Source organism: Jaculus jaculus, chromosome 4 (assembly GCF_020740685.1).
Source record: "Jaculus jaculus isolate mJacJac1 chromosome 4, mJacJac1.mat.Y.cur, whole genome shotgun sequence".
Lineage (NCBI taxonomy): Eukaryota > Metazoa > Chordata > Mammalia > Rodentia > Dipodidae > Jaculus > Jaculus jaculus.
In genome coordinates, this window is record NC_059105.1 from 2,470,293 (window position 1) to 2,490,761 (window position 20,469).

Consider the following 20,469-nt stretch of genomic DNA (forward strand, 5'->3'; position numbering starts at 1 on the left):
CACTCCAGGGCCTCTATCCTCTGCACCCAAACTCCAGATGCATGCACTGCCTTGTACATCTGGTTTATATGGATACTGAGGAATGGAACCTGGGTCCTTAAGTGCCGCAGGCAAACACCTTATCTGTTAAGCCACCTCTTCAGCCCCACAGTCTTCTTTTTGGAGCTGCTGCCAGTTAAGGCATGCTTGGTCCCTTTCAGGATTTGGAGTTTACTGACTGCAAGTCCCAGAGCAAGTTAGTTAAACCATATGTCTTACAGTCCCCATCTGCCAGGTAGGGCACAGTTGTACCTCTGCCTCTTGTGGAATCCTTATACACAGTAAACAAGTCAATATATATATATATTCCCATGGCCACTGGCAGGGCAGTCCACAGACAAGGTGCAGAGGAAGGAGGGGTATGGTCTTCCCAGGTCAATAGTAAGGATGTCTTAAGTCCCCATCCATAAATACCTCATACATTCATTATGTTTGTATTTATTTCCTTATATTTTACTTTCAGCTAAAATGAAAATAACACACATTAGCCTCTTTTACCATGGTTTTATTTTCTAAGCATTATTTCTTATGTGCTGAATTGTTAACATAAAGTTATCTCATTGATATTGATACAAACAATGAAATGAAGCAAAGAGAAAGGCTGTAGAAAAACTCACCTACATATGAAGCTGCAGTAGTGTTACTTTTGTTGTATGCATTTAATACAGAATATTTTTAAATTTTTACTTTAAAAAGTATTCTATCTTCTCTTTATCTCATTCCCTTTGTACAGTGCACATGCACACACATTAAATAATTGTAATTCACTTATAAACACCTTTGGGAAAGATAGTATTGCAGATAAATCAGAGTTTGGAGTGGAGTGCAGATGGGCTTGCTCCATCTTTTTGAATGATAGTTTTAATAAATTTGTGCTCTGAAGTTTCAAGGCAAGATGGCAGCTCCAACATGAATCTACATTCACTGTTGCTGGGAATGTGCAAAATAACAGTAAGGGCTCTTCTCGCTCCATTGTTTTCATTTGTTTGTGGACTATTTCTATAAAAACAATCAACTGTGTTTCATTTCTAATAAACAGGTGTGTAACAAGGATCACTTTGTTGATCCCTGATGAGTGCTTCCTGGGCTCAAGTCTTCAGTCTCTAGGACTGAGGCAGGAACTCTCCTCCCCGGAGAGAGAAGATGCCCTTGCAGGAGAGGCCTAGTCTGACCGATGCATCCGATAAGCTGAGTGAGAAAGAAATCCAGTCCCCTTGCTTCAGAGCAGAGCATGTGCTCTGATAGGGACACAAGAGGCCAGCATGGGGTGCAGGGATTGCATAGGGAAGGAAACTTCCCTCGTGTGACCTGGGCTGCCCTCTCACCTTCAGAGGCTGCTGCATGGGTTTCACCAGGAAAGAGCCACTGGGCATTGTAAACAGGAGTACCCTGGAGCCACCTTCTTAAATATAGCTGTACAAAATGCTCCAAGTGAGAATATACATTTAAGGACACATCATGTGCAGCTGAGTATAAAGTAAACGGAAAATAGAGAACGGAAGGAAAAACTCTCTCCTTTGACCCTGATCTGTCACTGTACCACCCTGCCCCTCCCCCTTGCCTGAAGACACTCATCCCTCTGAGGACCTTCTTCCTGAGTCCCTGTGGATGGCAAGGTGCAGGTACAAACAAGAATACAGGACAGCTTGTTTCCTGGACCACATGTGGTCCATGTGACTGCCATACCAGATGTGGCAATTGGACAGCCCTATCCCAGCCTTTCTCAGAAGGGCTCTTGTCACCTCTTAAAGAAGCAGGAGGCAGACTCCAGTCTCAGGCCAGTCTGTCATGGTATCTATTGTCTCCTGTTGTGCTATGCCAGTGCCCACTGCTACTGGAGAATGCACTTAGAGCTGCCCATGCCGTAAAACAACCAGTGGAAGCTAAGTAAGGTGGGAGTGCTGTCCCCCTGGGGAGAGGCACTCAGGGAAGACCCAAGTGATCTGCTTCTTCACCGAGGTGGGGGGTGACCTGTGTTTGTTTCATTACTGTTCTTTTACCTAACAACTGTGTCCTCAGGTTTAGGAGGCATACCACAGGAAAAGATGAAAAATTTATGTTCTGCATTCCTGTGGCCCTCTCCTTTCTCTCACTCCTGCTGTCTCCTTCCCCCACACAGGCAGATGACAGTGAGGGGAAGCCGTGGTTACATAGTTGCAATATCTATTATTTTTCCTTGGAGTTGAATGAGTCATTCTTTACTGAAGAGACCCTCAGCATTGGACATGCTTCCTGAAGAACAGTGTTGCTTTTATCCCATGTCTGTGATGGCATGAAATGGTGTCAGGAAGAGAGGGTGATTCATGGAATTGGAAACCCAGTGTCCTTCCTTAGGAATGAGCATTTCAAAGGAGAAGCTGGTGGCCTCTCCTCTTGGAAAGCTCACTCCCAGCAGACCTGCCTTTCTCCTTGGAACACTGAATGTGGCCTTTGTGTCCTCACTGACGTCATGAGCCTGATTGTATTAATATGTTTCTCAAGACACAACCTATAAAGCAATTTTCAGCTTGCCCAATTGAATATTCATGAGAATACAGGCATTTTTGTTTTGATGCTGTGTTCTTTAAGGAGAGAAGGTTTCATTGTCTTCTCTGGGTGCCTTGGGTCAAAGAGCACTAGCAGCTTCTGTCGGGAACTTGTGGCATTTCCAGTGGTTTTGATACAGAAATAGTACAAATCACTCTTGACGCAGCTGCCAGCCCCATACTGCACTGAGTGAATGGGAACTGTGGTTTCCATCTCCACAGCTGGCATGTGGGAGGGTCCAGGCATAGTGTGGGCCACAGCCCTGCCCCTCAACTTCCTGATGCCAGCAATGGGGATAGGCAGGCATGTTCTCAGGATCTCTTGGCTGTTGTCTTCTTGCCTACGTGGGTTCCAAGCTTCAGTTTTGTCTCTCTGCCACAGTGGCCTCGTTATGGAGGGGAAGCAACAACAGTAATAGGAACTAGGACATAAGATGCAGATGACAAATGGCCCTGATCTGCTCTACTCTTCTGTTACTGTTTTTTGTTGTAATTTCTGCTCTATATTTAACTTATTTTTAAAACGTATTTTTATTTATTTACTTACCACTTGAGGGAGGAGAGAGAGGGTGGGGGTAATGGGCATGCCAAGGCCTCCTGCCACTGCAAGCAAACTCCAGATGCATGTACTACTTTGTGCATCCATCTTTACATGGGTAACTGGGCATCCTAGAACCCAAACCATCAGGCTTTGCAAAGTAAGTGCTTTTAACCATTGAGCTATCTTTCCCGCCCCATTTTCAACTTGTTTATTCAGGTATAAAGATCTGTGTGGTAGCTCACGGTGGTAAATCAAGGCAGACCTCTCTCCCTTTCTGATCCTTGGTGTAAATGGAGGACATGTGGAGACCATCTTGGCTCTTGTACATAAAAAAAAAAAAGCTCAGCCCAGGCCCAGTGTGCACACAGGAAAATCCTCTGCCAATCTTCTCATAGCTCAGAGGACTCCCAGCTGGGCCTTTCTTTGCTCTGTGGTGCTCTGTGAGAAAAAATTGAGGACAGTGGGTATGATGCTTGTCCCTGCATCCCTCCAATGTAGCTGCATGCCAGGACCTGCAGCCCATACAGACTCCAGAGCAGCAGCAGCCTTGCCCGGGTTCCTTCTTCCCCAGCTACTGGGCTCTGGGAGATGAGTGGTGGGGACTGAGCATTGTGCACTTCATGCATAGAGAATTGGAGAGAAGAGCTGGGCAAATTGTGACTTTTGGGATGGGCGCGATAGGAAGTTCAGATGTGTGCCCGTGAGGGAAGAAAGCTTCAACCGTGCTGAGGCAAAGAGGACCCAGCAGCCTTGTGCTCGTACATAATGTGTGGGACGTATTATCTGTGCTGATTGTCTTTCAGTCTGGCTTAGAGAGTTCCTTAGACGTGGCATGTGAGTCAGTTTAGGGGACCTTACAAATACCCAAGGAACAACTTCAAATACAACTTCAAAAGTTAATGCCCAAGGAGCTAAAATATTAGTATAGATTAAATGGATTGAGTGAAAAGGAAGTCAAACTTTTAAAAAGTAATAAAGTTGAAAGCAAACAGTAAACTCCACTCCTACAATCCTTCAGCAAGGTTGTGCCAGTTGAGCAGTGGACACCTTCCTGGTGCTCCCTGTCCTGATTCTTCTCCATAGGAGTAAGCCCTGCCTACATCCAGTAGTACATACTAACCATCTCTCATCAGGGAATTTTGTGACACCATTATTCTCCTCCCCCTGCATAGATAGGGCACTGACCAGCTTGGTCGGGAGCTGCGCTGGTGGTGTCGCGATGGGAAGACTTGGCTCTGTCCCGCTAGCCTCTGCAGGCGCAAGTGGCTTCTGTGGTCCTTGTGTCAAATCACTTTCACATTAGCATCTTCCTGCCTGAGGTTTGGACCAAGTATGAATATGTGTTGCCTTGAACAAGGCTCTGCAATTCTGGCCTTGGGACAATGTGAGGAAGGTTTTACTGCAGAAATTGCCCCAGCTAACATGTGATGGGAGTGCACAGCTGGCTGCCACTCTGCCCTGTGACTAAGGAGCTGCTGAGCAACCCAATCTTGCCACTACCTGGAGCAGCCAGGCTTGCAGGTGTGAGGCCTGCTCTTAATCCTGGCACCAGGGTTCCTTGTCCTCAGCTTCTGGGTCCCTGTGAGCCTCTGCTTCCTCACTCCAGGGTCAGGCTTTCCTTCTGTCTCCATGAGGTGTGGCCTCACAGAGGACCTGCGGATCATTCCCTAGAGCATTCATCAGCCCCTGCTCATGCAGCAGCTGCCATGGAGACTGTTCCCCCACACCCCTCAGGACAGAACCAGACCACCCCTGTTTCCAACAAATATGGATATATGTGTAGGGCCCATCATGGTTTAAAGTTAACTAAAGGGTGTCTTTCTTACAGGTGGTTGTATCTTTGGTTTCAAAAGAGATGAGTAGGCATTTTTGTTTGTTTGCTTTTATTTATTTGAGAGCAACAGACAGAGAGAGAGAATGGGCACACCAGGGCCTCCAGTCACTGCAAATGAAATGTGGATACTGGGTAATCTAGCCTCGAACCCAGGTCCTTAGGCTTCACAGGCAAGTGCTTAACCACTAAGCCATCTCTCTGGCCCACGAGTAGGCATTTCTGATGGTACCTTTCCATCTGTGAAAAATTAAGATGGGAGATGGCATACTAGAATGAGTAGATCATCTTCTTGTGCTCAGCATCTTCGGTACAACCTTGTCACCATGCAAGATCATAAATCATGCCAGCAGAACTATAGCAGCCTCCATAGGGCCAAGCCAAGTAAGGTGATATATGGGAAATGATAGCTTTACACACATGGAGGCAGTGTGGTTGTTTCCTTCATTCTTGACTTTTATGTGTGTTTGTGGTATTGGGGTTGAACCTAGGGCCTTGTAGATGCTCTAACCCTGAGCTGCCAAGCAGTTTCCTACTTCATTAATGTTTTATGCATTCTTATGTAAGCTAAACTGCTACTGCTTAAAACAAAACAGAGAGAGACTAAACATAGGTCAATCTCTGAGTAGATCCAAACATTCTAAATAAAGTAGCCATAGACTAAGTTGGTCACAGACTGACTGTATGTGTGTGTAACTCAGAAAAACAAATTATCCTAGGAAAGCAGAGGCAAATTATCAACTAAAGTAGTTTGTATGTAACTAGGTAGATATTAACATGTTAAAGGGACACATCCGTGAGTATAGAAAAGAGAGCACAGGTAAAGCCTGACCCATTCCCATTGCAAGTTTTCACAGGGAGCCAGCAGCACACAGTGGTGCATACATCTGGAGTTCATTTGCAGTGGCAAGAGACTGGTGTGACCACCCCTCTCCCCACCTCTCTCACCTCAAAATAAAACAAAAGAAGTAAACTGAAATAAACCCTTTTTTCCTTTAAACTGGCTTTGTTCAGGTGCTTTGTTCTAGCAATAAAAAAGGCACTGCTACAAAGGAAATGTCCAAATGGACACCTGGCCTTGGGCCCAGTGCTCCTTGGGTTCTGGCCCTGTGGGCATCCAGGTGGCCCATAGTAGGACCAGATCAGAAGTTAGAAGTGGTCACAGGTACCTGGGGTGGGGAGATGGTACAATGGTGATTTCTGTAAGGCAACCCGAGAGCAGATGCATTGTGGCTTTCCGTTCTCAGACCCATCATGGGCTGTTCTGGATGCTTCCCATGGGAACTATGCCTTGAGGCATGAGGACACTTAGGGAGGGCACTGATGCTTGGAGAGTTCTGATGACTGCTTTTCCTACTGTTTGTACCCCAGAAGGATGAGGCAGAGTTGTGGGGCCAGGATTCCATAGGTGATCTTGGGACTTCCTGTGTGGGCAGTGATCACAGAAATGACGATGATGAGGGCAGTGGCTGCCTGCTAGTTCTGTCTTAACTGGAGTTGATAGGCTTGAGACTGTGTAGTGCAATTTTCCCAGAAAGTAGACTATGGCTGATACTTGTCTGGAGGCTGCCTTACATCTGGGACTGAAAGGTCCCCTGAACTAGTCACTTGCCAGGCACATGGTACCCTCTCTCAGGGCGGACCTCAGTCAAGGTCAGGCTCCTAGGAGATAGGAGACCGGCTGCTAGAATTGTAGTGTTGTGTGTGGGGTCCTCTTTGAACCTTAAGCTTTTAAGTACAGGGAGGTCCCCGACTCCCTTCCCAGCTCTGGATGTAGTGCTTGCTGACTGATGTCACCAGGGCAGGCAGTGAGAGAACTTTCAGGAAGGGGGTCTACAGGGCTCTTGTGCAGACCCAGTGACTGTAACAGAGATGCTGATGTGCCATTGGTGGCACTGCACTGCGCCTTTAGTTGTCTGGCTCCCCTTAGTCCCTGTGCATCCGCGTGTTACTTACAACACAGCCTGATGCAGGGACACGCATGTGGCTTCTTCATATTGGCAATTTCACATTTCCCTTTCCTTCACATTGTTTCTCTCACTTTAACTTGAAACTGATTTGTGAGCGCTGAGACTGACCCAGCTTCTGCTCCTGGTCAGAAGCACCAGTGGCCTCCTTGGCAGAATGTGGACACCATGTAAGTGTAGCTGCACCCGGAAGAACACGCTCCTGTCAAAAACACACTTTAGTGCATGTGGTTGGTCGGGTAAACATGTTTTCCAAGAGGGTGCTCATTTTGCCATGGCAACAGGCTCTCTGCTCAAGTGTCTATCTGGACCACTTCTGTGGCACACACTGTTCTTGGGGCTCACACAGAGCTCTGCAGTGGCTTCATTAGGAGTAGAGGCAGGAGAAAAGAACAGGCGGTGTGCCCATCTAAGTGTTGGCACTCAACTCATACCTTGGCTAAGCTGAGCCTTTTTTTCTGTAGTTTTCTTTTTATTGACTTTTCCTCGTGACGTCAGACAACCCCTTTAGTCCTGCACAGGGGTCCTTTGAGAGTGGGGCCTCCTACTTTGGCAGGGCAGGGAAGAGCTTACTATCAGCATGTCTTTTGGCCAGACCTGCTACTGCCCTGAGATCTTTGTTCTTGAGGACTGGTGCCGCAGGGCCCCTGAGTCTTGTGCATTGAGCCTCTTGGGCCAAGGGGCAGCACTGAGACACAGACTCTCTTTAGTCCACCAGCATCCTGTGATGGTTGTCAGCAGGGTTTTGCTGTAAAGTGAGGACCCAAGCCTGGGGACCAGCCTTGCTGCCACAGTGACCTACTCTCCTGTGCTGTACTCTCTCCACAGTGGACGTGGCCACAGCACTGCCTCTGCAAGTGGCCCCCACAACAGTGCCCATGGACCTACGCCTAGACCACCAGTTCTCCCTGCCCTTGGCAGAACCAGCGCTGCGGGAGCAGCAACTGCAGCAGGAGCTGCTGGCGCTGAAGCAGAAGCAGCAGATCCAGCGGCAGATCCTCATCGCGGAGTTCCAGCGGCAGCACGAGCAGCTGTCTCGGCAGCATGAGGCCCAGCTGCACGAGCACATCAAGGTGAGCAGCTGCCCCAGGGCTGTTCCCTGCGCTGAACGGAACCCACCACTCCTGCACCGGAGAGTTGGTAGTATCTGTGGAGCACCGGGTGCTCTCTGGGGTGACATTTGCTTCCTTCCTCCACGGACTAGTGTCCCTCATAGAGTGCTAGGTAGCCCTTATTGCAATGTTAATACAAATGAACCAGGCCTGACCTTCCACTTGTAGCAACACTTGGGACACTGTGGAGGATGGAAGCTATCACATAGGAGAGTCCTTCTAAAAATAAGTGCCTAAGTAGGAAGACTGCCAGCAGGAAGATTTGCTATAAAGGTAATGGTCATATCTGGGTGTTCACAACTTGTTTTCATCTTCAGATTTTCCCACTGACCTTTCAGATTGGGCAAAAGATAATACTCTCTTTTCACTTAAGGAGTGAGAAAAATCTGTCCACAAAGTGCTTTTTTTGTGCTTACTTTTTACAGCTATTTAATTTGATCCCCAATTTAAAAATGAAACAAGTTGGGAAGAAATATGCTTTACTGACATGCAGGAAAGCTATATTATGAGGTTGGCAAGTCAGTAATGTCCTTGACCTTGATCCAGTTGCTGTACTAAGGAGCATATTGAATCACCTTGTCTAGTAGAAATGAAATTTTGCAGTAGTCACATTAAAGTAAAAACCCCTGACACCAGTTGTATTATCCAGTGCTCTGTGTGTGTGTGTGTGTGTGTGTGTGTGTGTGTGTGTGTCCCCACAACAACAACAACAACAAAAAAAAAAAACAGCTATAGCAGGAAACACCCTTTTCTCCACTTCTGTGGGTCAGGAACAGCCACTGGTTGTCTTGCCTTGTGTGTCTTATGTGGTTGTAGTCAGTGTAGGTTGGGGTGGTCTTATCCAAGGGATGACTGGGCTATGGCTGCAGGATGTTTAGCTTGGAACCTCTGTGCTCATTCAGGGTGCTGCTCACAGCACAACTTTGCTGGAGTTAGCTGGCTACCGAAGAAAGCAGGACTAAGGTGGCAGCTTAGCATTTGGAGCTCCTAGACCAGGGGTGGCACTGTACCTCCCTGCAGTGCTACCCATCTTTGGGCCAACCTTGTGAGCCATAGGAGGCTCCCAGACAAGGATGTCTGCCTCTGGGCTGAGCTGCTGATTGCTGGGGAGGCTACCCAGGGCTGTCTCCTAACTCAGAGTTCCTGCCTGCCTGGGTGAACAACCGAGTGGCAGCTATGGGACCTGCACAGGGATGTTTGTGTTGCATAGCAGCCCTGAGAGCTTTGTTCTGTACTCAGAGCTGCCTGCAGGCTTGGGTTTGTGGTGTTCTGATGGTTATTGCTCTGTTAACTGTTGTCTTGAGGGAGGATCGTTGGTGCTGCTTCTCTCTCCTCCTGGGTTTGGGGTGAGCCAGGTGATGGCTCCTCAGCTCTGCTGATCGTCATCATTGCGCATGGGGAAGTCACCATCCTCCTGGGTTTGCTGGTAAGAGAGCCCTTTTTGGCCTTGCTGACAGCTGCCCAGTGCTCTTCTGTGGACAAGCCAGGACTGCATCCCACCCAGGGCCCTGGTTTTCAGGACTGCGAGCAGAGTGTCTCAGGTTGGCCTCAAGCAGGAGGTTGTGCCAGCTGGAAGGCAGTCAGTGGAAGTCATTCCAGGTAACAGCTGCCTGGGTTTTAGCAACTGACAGAGAGCAGCCTTAGGCTCACCAGGCCATTCACCTTATTTACTGCTTGAGTCATAGCTTCATATGCTTGTTACTTCCTAAAACCAATTTTAAAATGGAGTCTTAGCTTTCCTATGTCATGCACCTGGTCAGCTTCCCATGGAGTCTGTGTCACCCACTTCCTCCAGAGCAATCTTGAGACCTGATGCCATCATGGGCCCCTCCTCATTGTCACATTTTTCAAATGGGAAGGAAGGTCCACCCAGTAGTTCAGGCTAGCCTTTCCCTGTCCTCTGGGCCTGGCCAATGAACTTCACCTCTGGGTGGACCTATTGGCTATCGGTCATATAACCTTGAACTTCTTACTGTGTTTTTGAGAACTAATCATAGAGGCTGATTCTACAGCCAAGTTTCTGGGATCCAAACACAACTCCAAGAGCCAGGCCTACATTCAGAGGAGCTCTCCCAAGGGCACACCAAAGTTATTGCCAGTCCTCTGGTACTGAGCTAGGACCAGACTGGAAGCTCTCTCCAACTACACAGCAAGCAGTTGCATGGCAGCATGAAGTCCCAAAACAGGGCCAGGGAGGTGGACCCAAGCCATCGAAGCACAAACGCCTGGACACATCCCATCTGTCCTGGCTAACTCAGAGGTCCCCTGAGGCCAGGAGTATGCAAGGACAAGGAAAAATGTAATTCAGAAGAGCCTCAGGTCTCTGGCCAGCCAGGATCCGTGCTGGGTCTGTCCATGCACTGGCTTCCCACAGAACCATCACCGGTACTCTCCTGTTCTCACACTCCAGAGCTCTCCTGAGCGTGTGGAGTAAGGGAAGACTGGGCTGGTTTGAGGAGTGGTGAAGACTCCCTTATCATGTTCTTGCGGATGAAATACATTGCCAGCACAAGTGAAAAGACTCAGATCTGTGCAAGGAGCTTTGAGGTTAATACAAGGAACCAAGAAACACAAATGACCTGTCAGTTAGGGTCTCACCAGCCAGCATCCATCTCCCTTGTCCAAGCACCTCATGCTGAAAGACCTTCAGCCCAGTCCTTGCTTTGCACCTGGAGACCCTGGCAGACGTGCCTGAGGCTTAGGGAGCTGGCTGCAGAGGTGACCTCTTAGACAGGGTCTCAGAAGCACAGAAAGAAGTTCAAGGTTACATTACTCTTACTGTTTTGACCATGTTTTTTTTTTTCATTAAAATCATAAAAGCCTTTAGACTACATAATTATATCACTGCATTAGCAGGCTTTTGTTTGGATGGTTTAAACCCTCTTCATGCCATCATATTGTTAACTGCACTTGGCAGTGGTGTTTGTGAGACAGATTTCTTGAACACACAATCTAATTAGTGTCATTAAATTGTCAGTGATTTTGAATAGAAGTTTATAATTGGAGTATAACTTGCATTGTTAATTTGGGGTAAATAAGGTCTTTTTCCGGGACTGTAATGTTCAGAGTTATCCTTATGGTGGTCACGGCACTACTCCACAAGCTTATTTTGGGGTAGGACTTCCTCCCTCAGCATTCTGTTTTCTCCCAGCATTAGCCCCAGGGTTGCACATCTAGTCAGGATTGTGCCTGGAAGATTTGAAGCTATTTTAGATCCTTGCAGTATGAAAGATGGAGATAGCTTCCTACAGCAGTTACTTTGGGGTTTTCAGTATTTGTTGTATCCTAAGAGTTTTATCTAAGAAACTCATGTTCCCACTCTTTCCAATTGAAAAGTAGCGCAGGGTTAATAAGCAGCAGCCTCTGCCCCTCTCCTCCTCACAGGGACTGCAAGCCTCCATCTGATCTGAGAGCAGGCTGTCCTTCTGTGGGAACTGTGTACAGGGTCCCCTTCCACAGGGAAGACTGCTCATGGATCCTATAGACACCACGTGCCCACACTGCCCCTTCCTCAGAAGACCTCAGAGTCTAATCAGTGTGACTCGTCATACAGCACTTACAGCTGAGCTCTATAGCAAAAGAACGTTAGAAGACCTTCCTTCCTTCCTTAATGCAATTCTTGGTATCCCCACTTTCCTGTTCAGGTTACTGAGTATTTATACAAATCCAGTCCTCAAACCTGAGAGACCTATGCCAACCTAAAATGAGTGATACAGAGATGGTATTCTAAGAAAAGCATCTTCTTCAGGAATAGCCAGGGTTTACAACCTGGGATACTCATGCCGTAGCGGACAATAGATTCATCCCAAGAGGCTGTGGCAGAGGCGCAGACCCGAGCTTCTCGGAAGCAAGACCTCCAGGCACAGGGCCTGCAGGGCTGGCACTACCTCCCAAGGGACACAGCTGGGCAGGGGCAAACTCCTGGACCATTTCTCCTCAGATGGACTTAGGGGTGTCTTATTTCCATGACAGGCCTCTGCTCTGCCCCTCATGCTTTTTGCGCCTCCACGCTGGCCGCCCTGTCTGGTTTGAGTTGTTCTGATAATCATCACTTTCTGTGCTGTTGGGCTGCTAGGCCTTTTCTGGTCAATGTAGGAATGTCCTCTATGAATAAGGGCCATTATTTCAGTTTCCATTATATGTTGTCACTTGACTGGTAATTTTGTTACAAGTAGTTACTCACTTGTCCTAGCCTCATTATGAATCAAGATGTTCTTTCTAATTAGAAATGCCCCCTCTGTTCCCTGACACATACTGGAGCGTGCACAAAGGCTTCAGGGTTCAGTGCTTGTCTCATTCTCTACATGTGATCCCCCGGTAGTTTCCGTAGTTTTTCTTGCCCATTTTCTCTTCAGAACCATTCTCAAGAAGTCTTTAAAATTGTTCTAGAAATGTCTTGAATTTTTAATTTTAAAAAGTTTTTACTATTGAATTTCTATCTAGAATAGAACCTAGATATCTGTTTGAGGCTTCTGTCTGTCTTGAGTAGAAACTTTATTTCTATTTTTATATAATGCTTATAGATTTTATTTTAGTCTTTGATATTTTATATTTGTTTCTACTATGAATGAGTCTGTTTCTTCATCTTTAGATGAGGGGTTCAGTTCATTATTTTATGCTAGTTCCCAATACACAGACTTTCCTTGCCAGTGTTTACTAGCTTTTAATTGTTTCTTTCATGTTCCTGGATAAATAATGTCATCTCTAAATAATAATTGTCACCTTTTATTATTTACTGAATTGACTAAAACTTCCATAACCCTGTCCAGGTCTTATGACGATCTCCGTAGCACTGTGAGGCCAAATCTGTCCCAGGTATAGACAGCTCCCTCGGTGGAGCCCTGATTGAGATCTGGTCAAGGCTGCTACTTCTCTGAAGGGCCATTCTTTCATCCTGATTATGAAGTTCAGGGAAAAATTTCAGAAAAATTAGACTATTGGTGGTCACTTAAATTCACCCATAAGACAAAATATAACAAGTATCATTTTTTTATGATTTTAATGTGTTGGTAGATGGTACAGGAAAACATAAGCACAATAAAGAGACCCAATACAACATGGTTCCAGTTTTATAACTCCAGGCACAAACATAAGTCGTGCAATAACAGTTACAGGAAAGCACTGCAACTGGAGCAGCTTTCCTGTCTGAACAAGTTCTTATTCTTGATGTGGGCTTAATGGTAATTGGCAAGGGTTTGAGTGTTCAAGGCCATGGCACTGTCATTGTAGAGAAAGGTGTCATCATCTAGCCAGCAGTTCCTCCTGTGGGTCCTCTTCAGGGACACACAGGTACAGATGCATGAGAGGGCAGCATCTAGGTCTGTGGAGGTCCACTGTCACTGTCCTTCCTGTGGCCAGCCATATGTAGCACTGGGGCACTGAACCCAGACTGTTCTTCATTGTTTAATCATTTTAATATTTTGGACATACATGGAACACTCATGGATAAAAGGAATACCGTAGTACACTTAAAGCACCTACCTGCAAAGCCAAAGGACCCATGTTCAGTTCCCCGTGACCTAGGTAAATCAGACACACAAGATGATGCCTACATCTGGAGTTCGTTTGCAGCTACTGAAGGCCCTGGTGTGCCCATTCTCTCTTTGTCTATCTGCCACTTTCTCTCTCTCAAATAGATAAATAAAAATATATTTAAAAAGAAGGTCTTGCTCCAAATCTTGGCAGTGTGTTAAGGGCGACACACACGGGCACCATCTGATGCTCAGTCAGTGTTAGGGCCACGAGCAGTGAGCCTGCTGTCTTTGGACTTGGAGGAGCCGTTCAACTGACATTTCATCATGAGCACAGGGAGTAGTGGCCCACTACTCTATGGGTTTCCAGAAAAAAGGTGATTACACTGGTGTGGAGATCTATGTGAATGGTTACCACCTCTCTTAGACTAATCTGGTGGCCTGAGGGGTGTTCAACACAGAGGACTCACCAAACTACCGTGTCCTTAGCAGATACACACTAGGAAATGCTGGCTTCCGGGACCTACTCACGGTCTAGTGAAGCCCTTCTCTTCAGAGTGGGCAGGGTTCATGAGCCCACTGCCATCTTGTGGTTACCCCTGGCTCTGTGCTTTTAGCAAGTTCCCCCTTGTGTTTTTCTCTTGCTGCTTCTGGGGAAACGTTAAAGAAAGGGATGTGCTTAGATAGGGTCTAAGGATAGGTATGATGGCCACTGCTGCCCTCTAAGGATACCCTTCCCCCTCCATGGCAGGTGCCTTACACTCTTGTTTTTTTGTGGTCCCTATCTGATCCTGTTTGAGCTCTGATCAACTGCTCTCTGTGCTTACTGATGGGATCAGCAGCTCATCATTTGCTGTGTTTGCTTTTTGTCAGCTGGTAGCAGTTACTTATGGACATTTGTAACAGTGAAATGCCATCAGAGTGGCCAAAGAGTGTGAGTACTCAGCCAAGGTGTGTGCTTCCAGGGACACTTTCTGTAGATCTTGATGCCCCCCACTGGCCCCAGTGGGTTCATGAGACTGTGAGCCAAGAATTTAGAAAGCCGCTGTGAGCTATTGGCAGAGAATCCCTTTATCCTGGTACTTGCCTGGGGAAGCTCTGGTCTCTCAGAACCTCCCTGTCCACTCTGTCATAGCCCAACATGGGTAGGGATCTTAGTGCCTGGCCTGGCTGTTCTTCTGTCTAGTCAGGGCACCCTTGTAGACTTCTCCAGTGGCTTCTTCTTCCAGATTTGACCAGCATCTCCATCCTTAGGGTAGATTCTGACCTGTGTGTTCAGCTGTTTTCTCAGCATCAATCCTTTCCTTAAAAATACTATGTCCATTTTATAGGTTTGGACACACCTTGCCAAGTTGCCCCTTGGAAGGTTTGTATCCCGATGGCATGTTCAGGACACTCCTCCCCTTCACCCAGGGATTGTGTGTGGGTATGTGTGTGTTTCTTAATGTGCTTGTGTATTGACCAGTGTTCCTTCTAGGGATAGTGACAAGGAAATCTGGTTTTGTGACCCAAGGGCTACCTTGCTTTTCTTGTTGCTGTGACCAAATAACTAACAAGAAACAACTTGAGAGCAAGGGTTTATTTTGACTCACAGCTTAAGAAAGGAGTAGAGTCCATCACTGAGAAAAGGCATGACAATAACAGGAGTGTGAGGCATTTGATCACTGCATATGAAGAGTGGGACCTCCTAATGCTCAACCCCTGGAAAAGTCATGGCTGTGGCTGCCAGAACCTGACAGGGAGGACTTCTGCCGATCAGGTTCACTTTGAGTTCTCTGTGACAGACTCAGTTCCGCCTAGTGGCCACTGGTCATCCTCACTGTGCTCCCTTTGCACAAGGCACTCCTGGCTTGTGAGTGTCAAGCTCCGTGCTTCCTAGTATCCTGTGACTCTGCATTCTGCCCTTTCAAGATAGCAGTATGGAAGTTCTTTCCTGTTCACAGAACTTTGCCTTTGCCATGGTGTAGGATAAAGGAACTTGACTGGCTACTCTTTGTTGGCTTTGGTTATTGGGCGTGTAACTGTCCCCTGTTCTCAGACACCTACTATATGCTAGGATGATAAAGGCCTGGTTCTGCTGGCACCAAAAGGGTGAGGACTGAAGGTGCCATGGGCAGAGGATGCAGTGCTAAGCTGAAGCTTGAAAGAGAATCTGGAATCAGGCCTGGTATGGGTAAGGTGAGGCCTGAATAAACCAACTTCCCACCAACCCCTGAAGTGCAGGCTGCTCCACTACGCTGGGAGCCCCTCTCCCCATGTATCCTGCTCTCCGTGCCCTAGTGATGTATCTCTGGCCCTGGGAGAACCTCAGTGGCCCAAGTTCTATTCCTGGGCATTCCTGCTGCACGCCTACCTTTTCTGGACCTTGCTGCTGGAGGATTCTCCTGCTTATCTTTGTGACTTTGAGTATCCAGGTTCACCTGGGGACAATGAATGACAGACCCACAGGGGTTCTTGGTCTGTGCTGGATACGCTGGGAAAGAAGATGAGTAAATCATTTCTAGTGTGCGGGATGAGGTTGCCTTTGGATTTGAGCCAGTTAACCCAGTGAGTGAAGGTGGAAATGCTTTCTTACCCAGATCCCCACAGAGACAGCCACTTAAATTCAAAATGCTGTGTAAACTTCCTTGTCAAAGAGCATGCCTGCTGCCAGTCAGCCCCATGCCTGTGGGTGGCTCCTTGTTCAGCTCCTTGCTCTGTTGAGAATCACTTTGGTAAGAGGGTTATTGTGCCTGCTCTGTGCTTACCTAAGGATAACACATGAGTTCACGCTTGCAAAGCCCCTTAAGGAGCACGGACTGCAGCTACAAATCAGCCTACTGCACAGCTGTGTAGCGTTAGCATACCGTATGTCCAGGTCTCTTCCAGATAGACAGGGTTTTCAGGGTCTATTCTTTCTTCAAGTGCTCTTGTCCTTTGCTGGAGTTGCCCTCAGTGTCTCCTCTTCAGGGGAGCATGCAAGTTGATGGGAAAAACAGCCACTGGCCCACATCCCAAGCTGCAGGCATAGCCTTTGTGCAGAGTGGTTGACTTGGGGCTAGGTGAGCCAAGGGCCAGTACAGTACTGCTGTATAGGCTGCATCCTCACTGCCACTTGGTGTGCTGGAATGGGGCCCTCTGTAGCAAAGATATCCGCACACTATTCGAATGGAAAGGAGTCACACAAGGGCAGGGGCCTGTAATACCATTACCCTTCTTTCCTTAGCCACCTTGTCCTTGCTGGCTCCCATCCACAGGGTAGCAAGTCATCTTCTTCCTCTGGCCCCTGATGTTAGTGTGCTAAATATGTCATCTGGCCAGGCTGGGGTTGTGTGAGATATTAGTCAGAACCAAGAGAGGTAAAATGGGACCCTTTATCCCTAGGCAGGGGCCATGAAGTTAGAAATGAGGACTTCATATGTGTTCACCTGGAGAGGCAGGAAGGCAGCATCTGCCCCCATGCTGGGGTGGGGGAATGAGTCCTGAGTGGCAACGTGGGTCAGAGTCAGCTTGCATTGAGCATGCTGGATGCTTAATGGACAAAGCATATCTCAGGATAGATGGTTTCTTTCAAGGCCAGTAACATAAGAAAGTTGGAAATGTGTATAGTTGGATGGTGGTTTGATTTTAAGTTTGGACTTAGTTGTATGACTAACCCACAAGTACTGGAATATAACTTATTTTTCATCTTAACCTTATATTTCCATTTTCTTCCAGAGCACATATACCCCCTGCCCACACCCCAGCCCTCTGGATACAGGTACCTGAAGTGCCTGCCACGGGAATACACGGACCACACAGTGCTTCTAGGGTCCAGGGAAAACCTTCCTAAATGACCATGGTCCAGGCCAGAGAGGACTATAAGCAGTCATTGTCTTAGCCAAGTATGGTGCTATTAATGTGCTCTTATCAGACTTGAACTTGACTGACCTTTTCTGGTTGGCTGGTCAGTGATCACCAGGGTTCTGAGTAGGTCAGCTCTGAGCTCCTAGAGACCCAAATGGTTCATTCCACCTGTCCCCTACTTCTGGCATTTCAGCACAAGTTTGAATGGTTAACCTAAATGGGTGTTCACTGGATATATGTATTTTACATCTGAGTATCTTTTAAATGCCAAAGTTGGGGTCAAAGAAGCAGAATTCTGGAATATAACATGTGGTCCAAAGGTCAGGATTGACTTAAACATCATTTAAAGTTGATTAAAATAATGTGATTTGCTTTACTGGTTCCGTTTTTGTTTGGTGGCTTTTTTTTTTTTTTAAAGAATTAAGTCATGGTTACCTTATTTTAAATTGCTCATTGTAGTTTGAGTCTGCCAAAGCTTTCTTGTCAGCACTTCTTCCTCCACCACACAAGTCTTGCCCTTGTATATAGAGGTGCTAGGTACAAATACTAGATTTTATCTGATGTAAAATTAGCACATCCCCAAACCCTGTTTTCACAACCAGGTTGTGGGCTCAAATGGTGCATGTGTATTCATCACCCATCTCCCTAGACAGCAAGGAGCCTGTTCTCCGGGATCTGAGGAGGGAACATGTTTTCAAGGGTGCCATTAACATCTTAGCTCATCTCACTGAGGGCTGTGGGCACAGAGGGTCATTGTTAGGGCAATGTGGTGCTGAGCTAGAGAGTCTGGCTAGTACTTGCTGTTTTTTGGCTGGCTGTGTCTGTGATGTGCAGGACACCCTCACAAACCCAGTGGTGTGAGACCTGCCCTCCTTGGACCAAGAGCCAGATTGCACAGTGCTGCCACGGGAATCTGGGTCACTACATTTGTAATCACTTTGCATAAAAAATTTGCAAGAAGGAACTTCCGGTTAAGATGGCAGCATAGGTACCACGCCAAAGCAGGAGGGGGGAGACCAAAAAAACCCAGCAAAATACACACTTTTATTAAAAAGTGAGGTGTATAGGAAACTAAAGCAGCAGCGGAGAAGTAGAAGAGATCCAGAGTATCCAGAGCCCGCACAGGCCGGCAAAAGCGGCCCCGGCAGCTCTGGCAACCGCTGCGGAGGCGGCGCACCAGAAAGCCACCAGACTCGGCTTCAGCCGCAGGAAAAGCCAGGTGCGGGATTTTCCATACACACTGGCACTCTCCGCAACTCAGCAAACGTAAAGGGAGAGCAGCAGTGAGCAACAGAGGAGCAGACCACGAGGTAGAAGAACACGTGGAGCAGCAAGAGAACCAGAGAAGCTGTGGCTCTCTCTCCTCCCCCACAGCCTGAGCCCAGCTCCAGCAAACAGAGCAGCAGTCCCGGGACGAGCCACGCCAACTTGGGCCAACAGCAGGACCCAAGGAGTAGCAGAGTCTGGCAGGAACATCTGCGGCTCCGGCACTGGTAACAGTGGACCCAACAGCAGCAGACCCAGGAGCAGCAGCTTCAGCTGCTGACAGACCCAGCAGAGGCAGCTTTAGCAGCAGCAGTTCCAGCAGTGGTGGTGCTGATCTGCAGGGCCACAGTTGCCAGGCTCAGTTTGCCCCACAGAAAAAGCCAATGCCCAGCTCCAGAAATCAGAACAGCAGCCCGATGACCAGGCAGCAACTTGACTGAAACCAAAATCATCCAAGGTAACTGGAATTGCACCAGGGAAGGGTCTCACTTGGTCACAGCTGACATGGATCCCTCAAAAGACCAGAAATCTTAACCTCTGTGTTGATAGAGGATCTGGTTGTTATAATAACTACTCTGGCATGCATACTTGGGGCTGTTTTTGATTGAATGGGTACAGTGTTTAGTTCAATTTTAGAATCTACCTGTATTTTATTCCACTCAGCCTACTTGAATACTCCTATAGCAGGGAAACTCAACCCCTAGGAGCATCTTTGTAGATACTCTGAGAGTCTTAAGAGCCACATCTGACACCTTAAGCTCCTACCCTGAAAATATATAACATCAAATCAATTGATACAACTAAGAATACACAGCTAGCTAGAAAATCCAAGCATTAACTTAATCCAAGATGCAAAAATATATACATTATAACACAAGAAACACTAAAAAGCAAGATGATATAAATCCACCTAAAAGTATTAATGCGTCAGAAATGACCTCAAGTGAGAACGAGTTAGAGGAAATGCCTGAGAAAGATTTCAAAAGAATGATTGTAAATATGTTCAAAGAAGTCAGAGAACAAATCAAAGGAGTGAAAGAGGAACTCAAAGAGGAAATCAAAGGAATCAAAGAAGATGCAGGACATCAATTTCATGAAATAAAAAAGGCAATACAAGACATAAATAAGGAAATAGAAATAATAAAGAAAAACCAGTCAGAATTACTAGCAATGAAGAACACAGTTAATGAAATAAAAAACTCTGTAGAAAATCTCACCAGTAGAATGGATGAGGGAGAGGACAGAATATCTAAGCTAGAAGACCAGGTGGCAGATCTAATATAGTCCAACAAAGAGAAAGACAAACTTATAGAAAAGTTTGAGTGGGAATTTCAAGATATTCGGGACACTGTGAAAAGATCCAATATAAGAATTCAGGGCATAGTAGAAGGAGAAGAATTCCACTCCAAAGGCATAGTAGGTGTCTTCAACAAAATCATAGAAGAAAATTTCCCCCAATTGGGAAAGAGGTGCCAATGCAGATACAGGAAACCTTTAGAACCCCAGCCAGACAAAACCCGGAAAGAACCTCTCCTCGCCATATTATAATTAAACTTCCAAACACACACACCAAAGAAAAAATATTGAAAGCAGTTAGAGAGAAAAATCAAGTTACCTACAAAAGCAAGCCCATCAGAATTACAGCAGATTATTCAACACAAACTTTTAGAGCCAGAAGGGCTTGGAGTGATATATTCCAAGTTCTGAAAGATAACAACTGTCAACCAAGGTTACATTATCCTGCAAAGCTATCCATTCAAATAGACGGAGAAATAAGGACATTCCATGACAAAAGCAGGTTAAAGGAGTATTTGAAGACAAAACCAGCTCTAGAGAAATTACTTGATAGAATCCTCCCTGCTGAAGAAAAGGAAAAGCACACATGTAAGGAA

General features: G+C 46.7%; 1 protein-coding gene across 7 annotated transcripts in view; it reads left to right on the forward strand.

Moving 5' to 3' along the window:
* Hdac4 (histone deacetylase 4) overlaps positions 1-20,469 on the forward strand; it is a 303,466-nt gene that overhangs the window by 171,060 nt on the left and 111,937 nt on the right. For all 7 annotated transcript variants that reach the window (XM_045146718.1, XM_045146721.1, XM_004667834.3 and 4 more), the window contains exon 4: positions 7,732-7,976. In XM_045146718.1, coding sequence (XP_045002653.1) covers positions 7,732-7,976 — 245 coding nt within the window. The remainder of the gene's footprint in view (positions 1-7,731; positions 7,977-20,469) is intronic.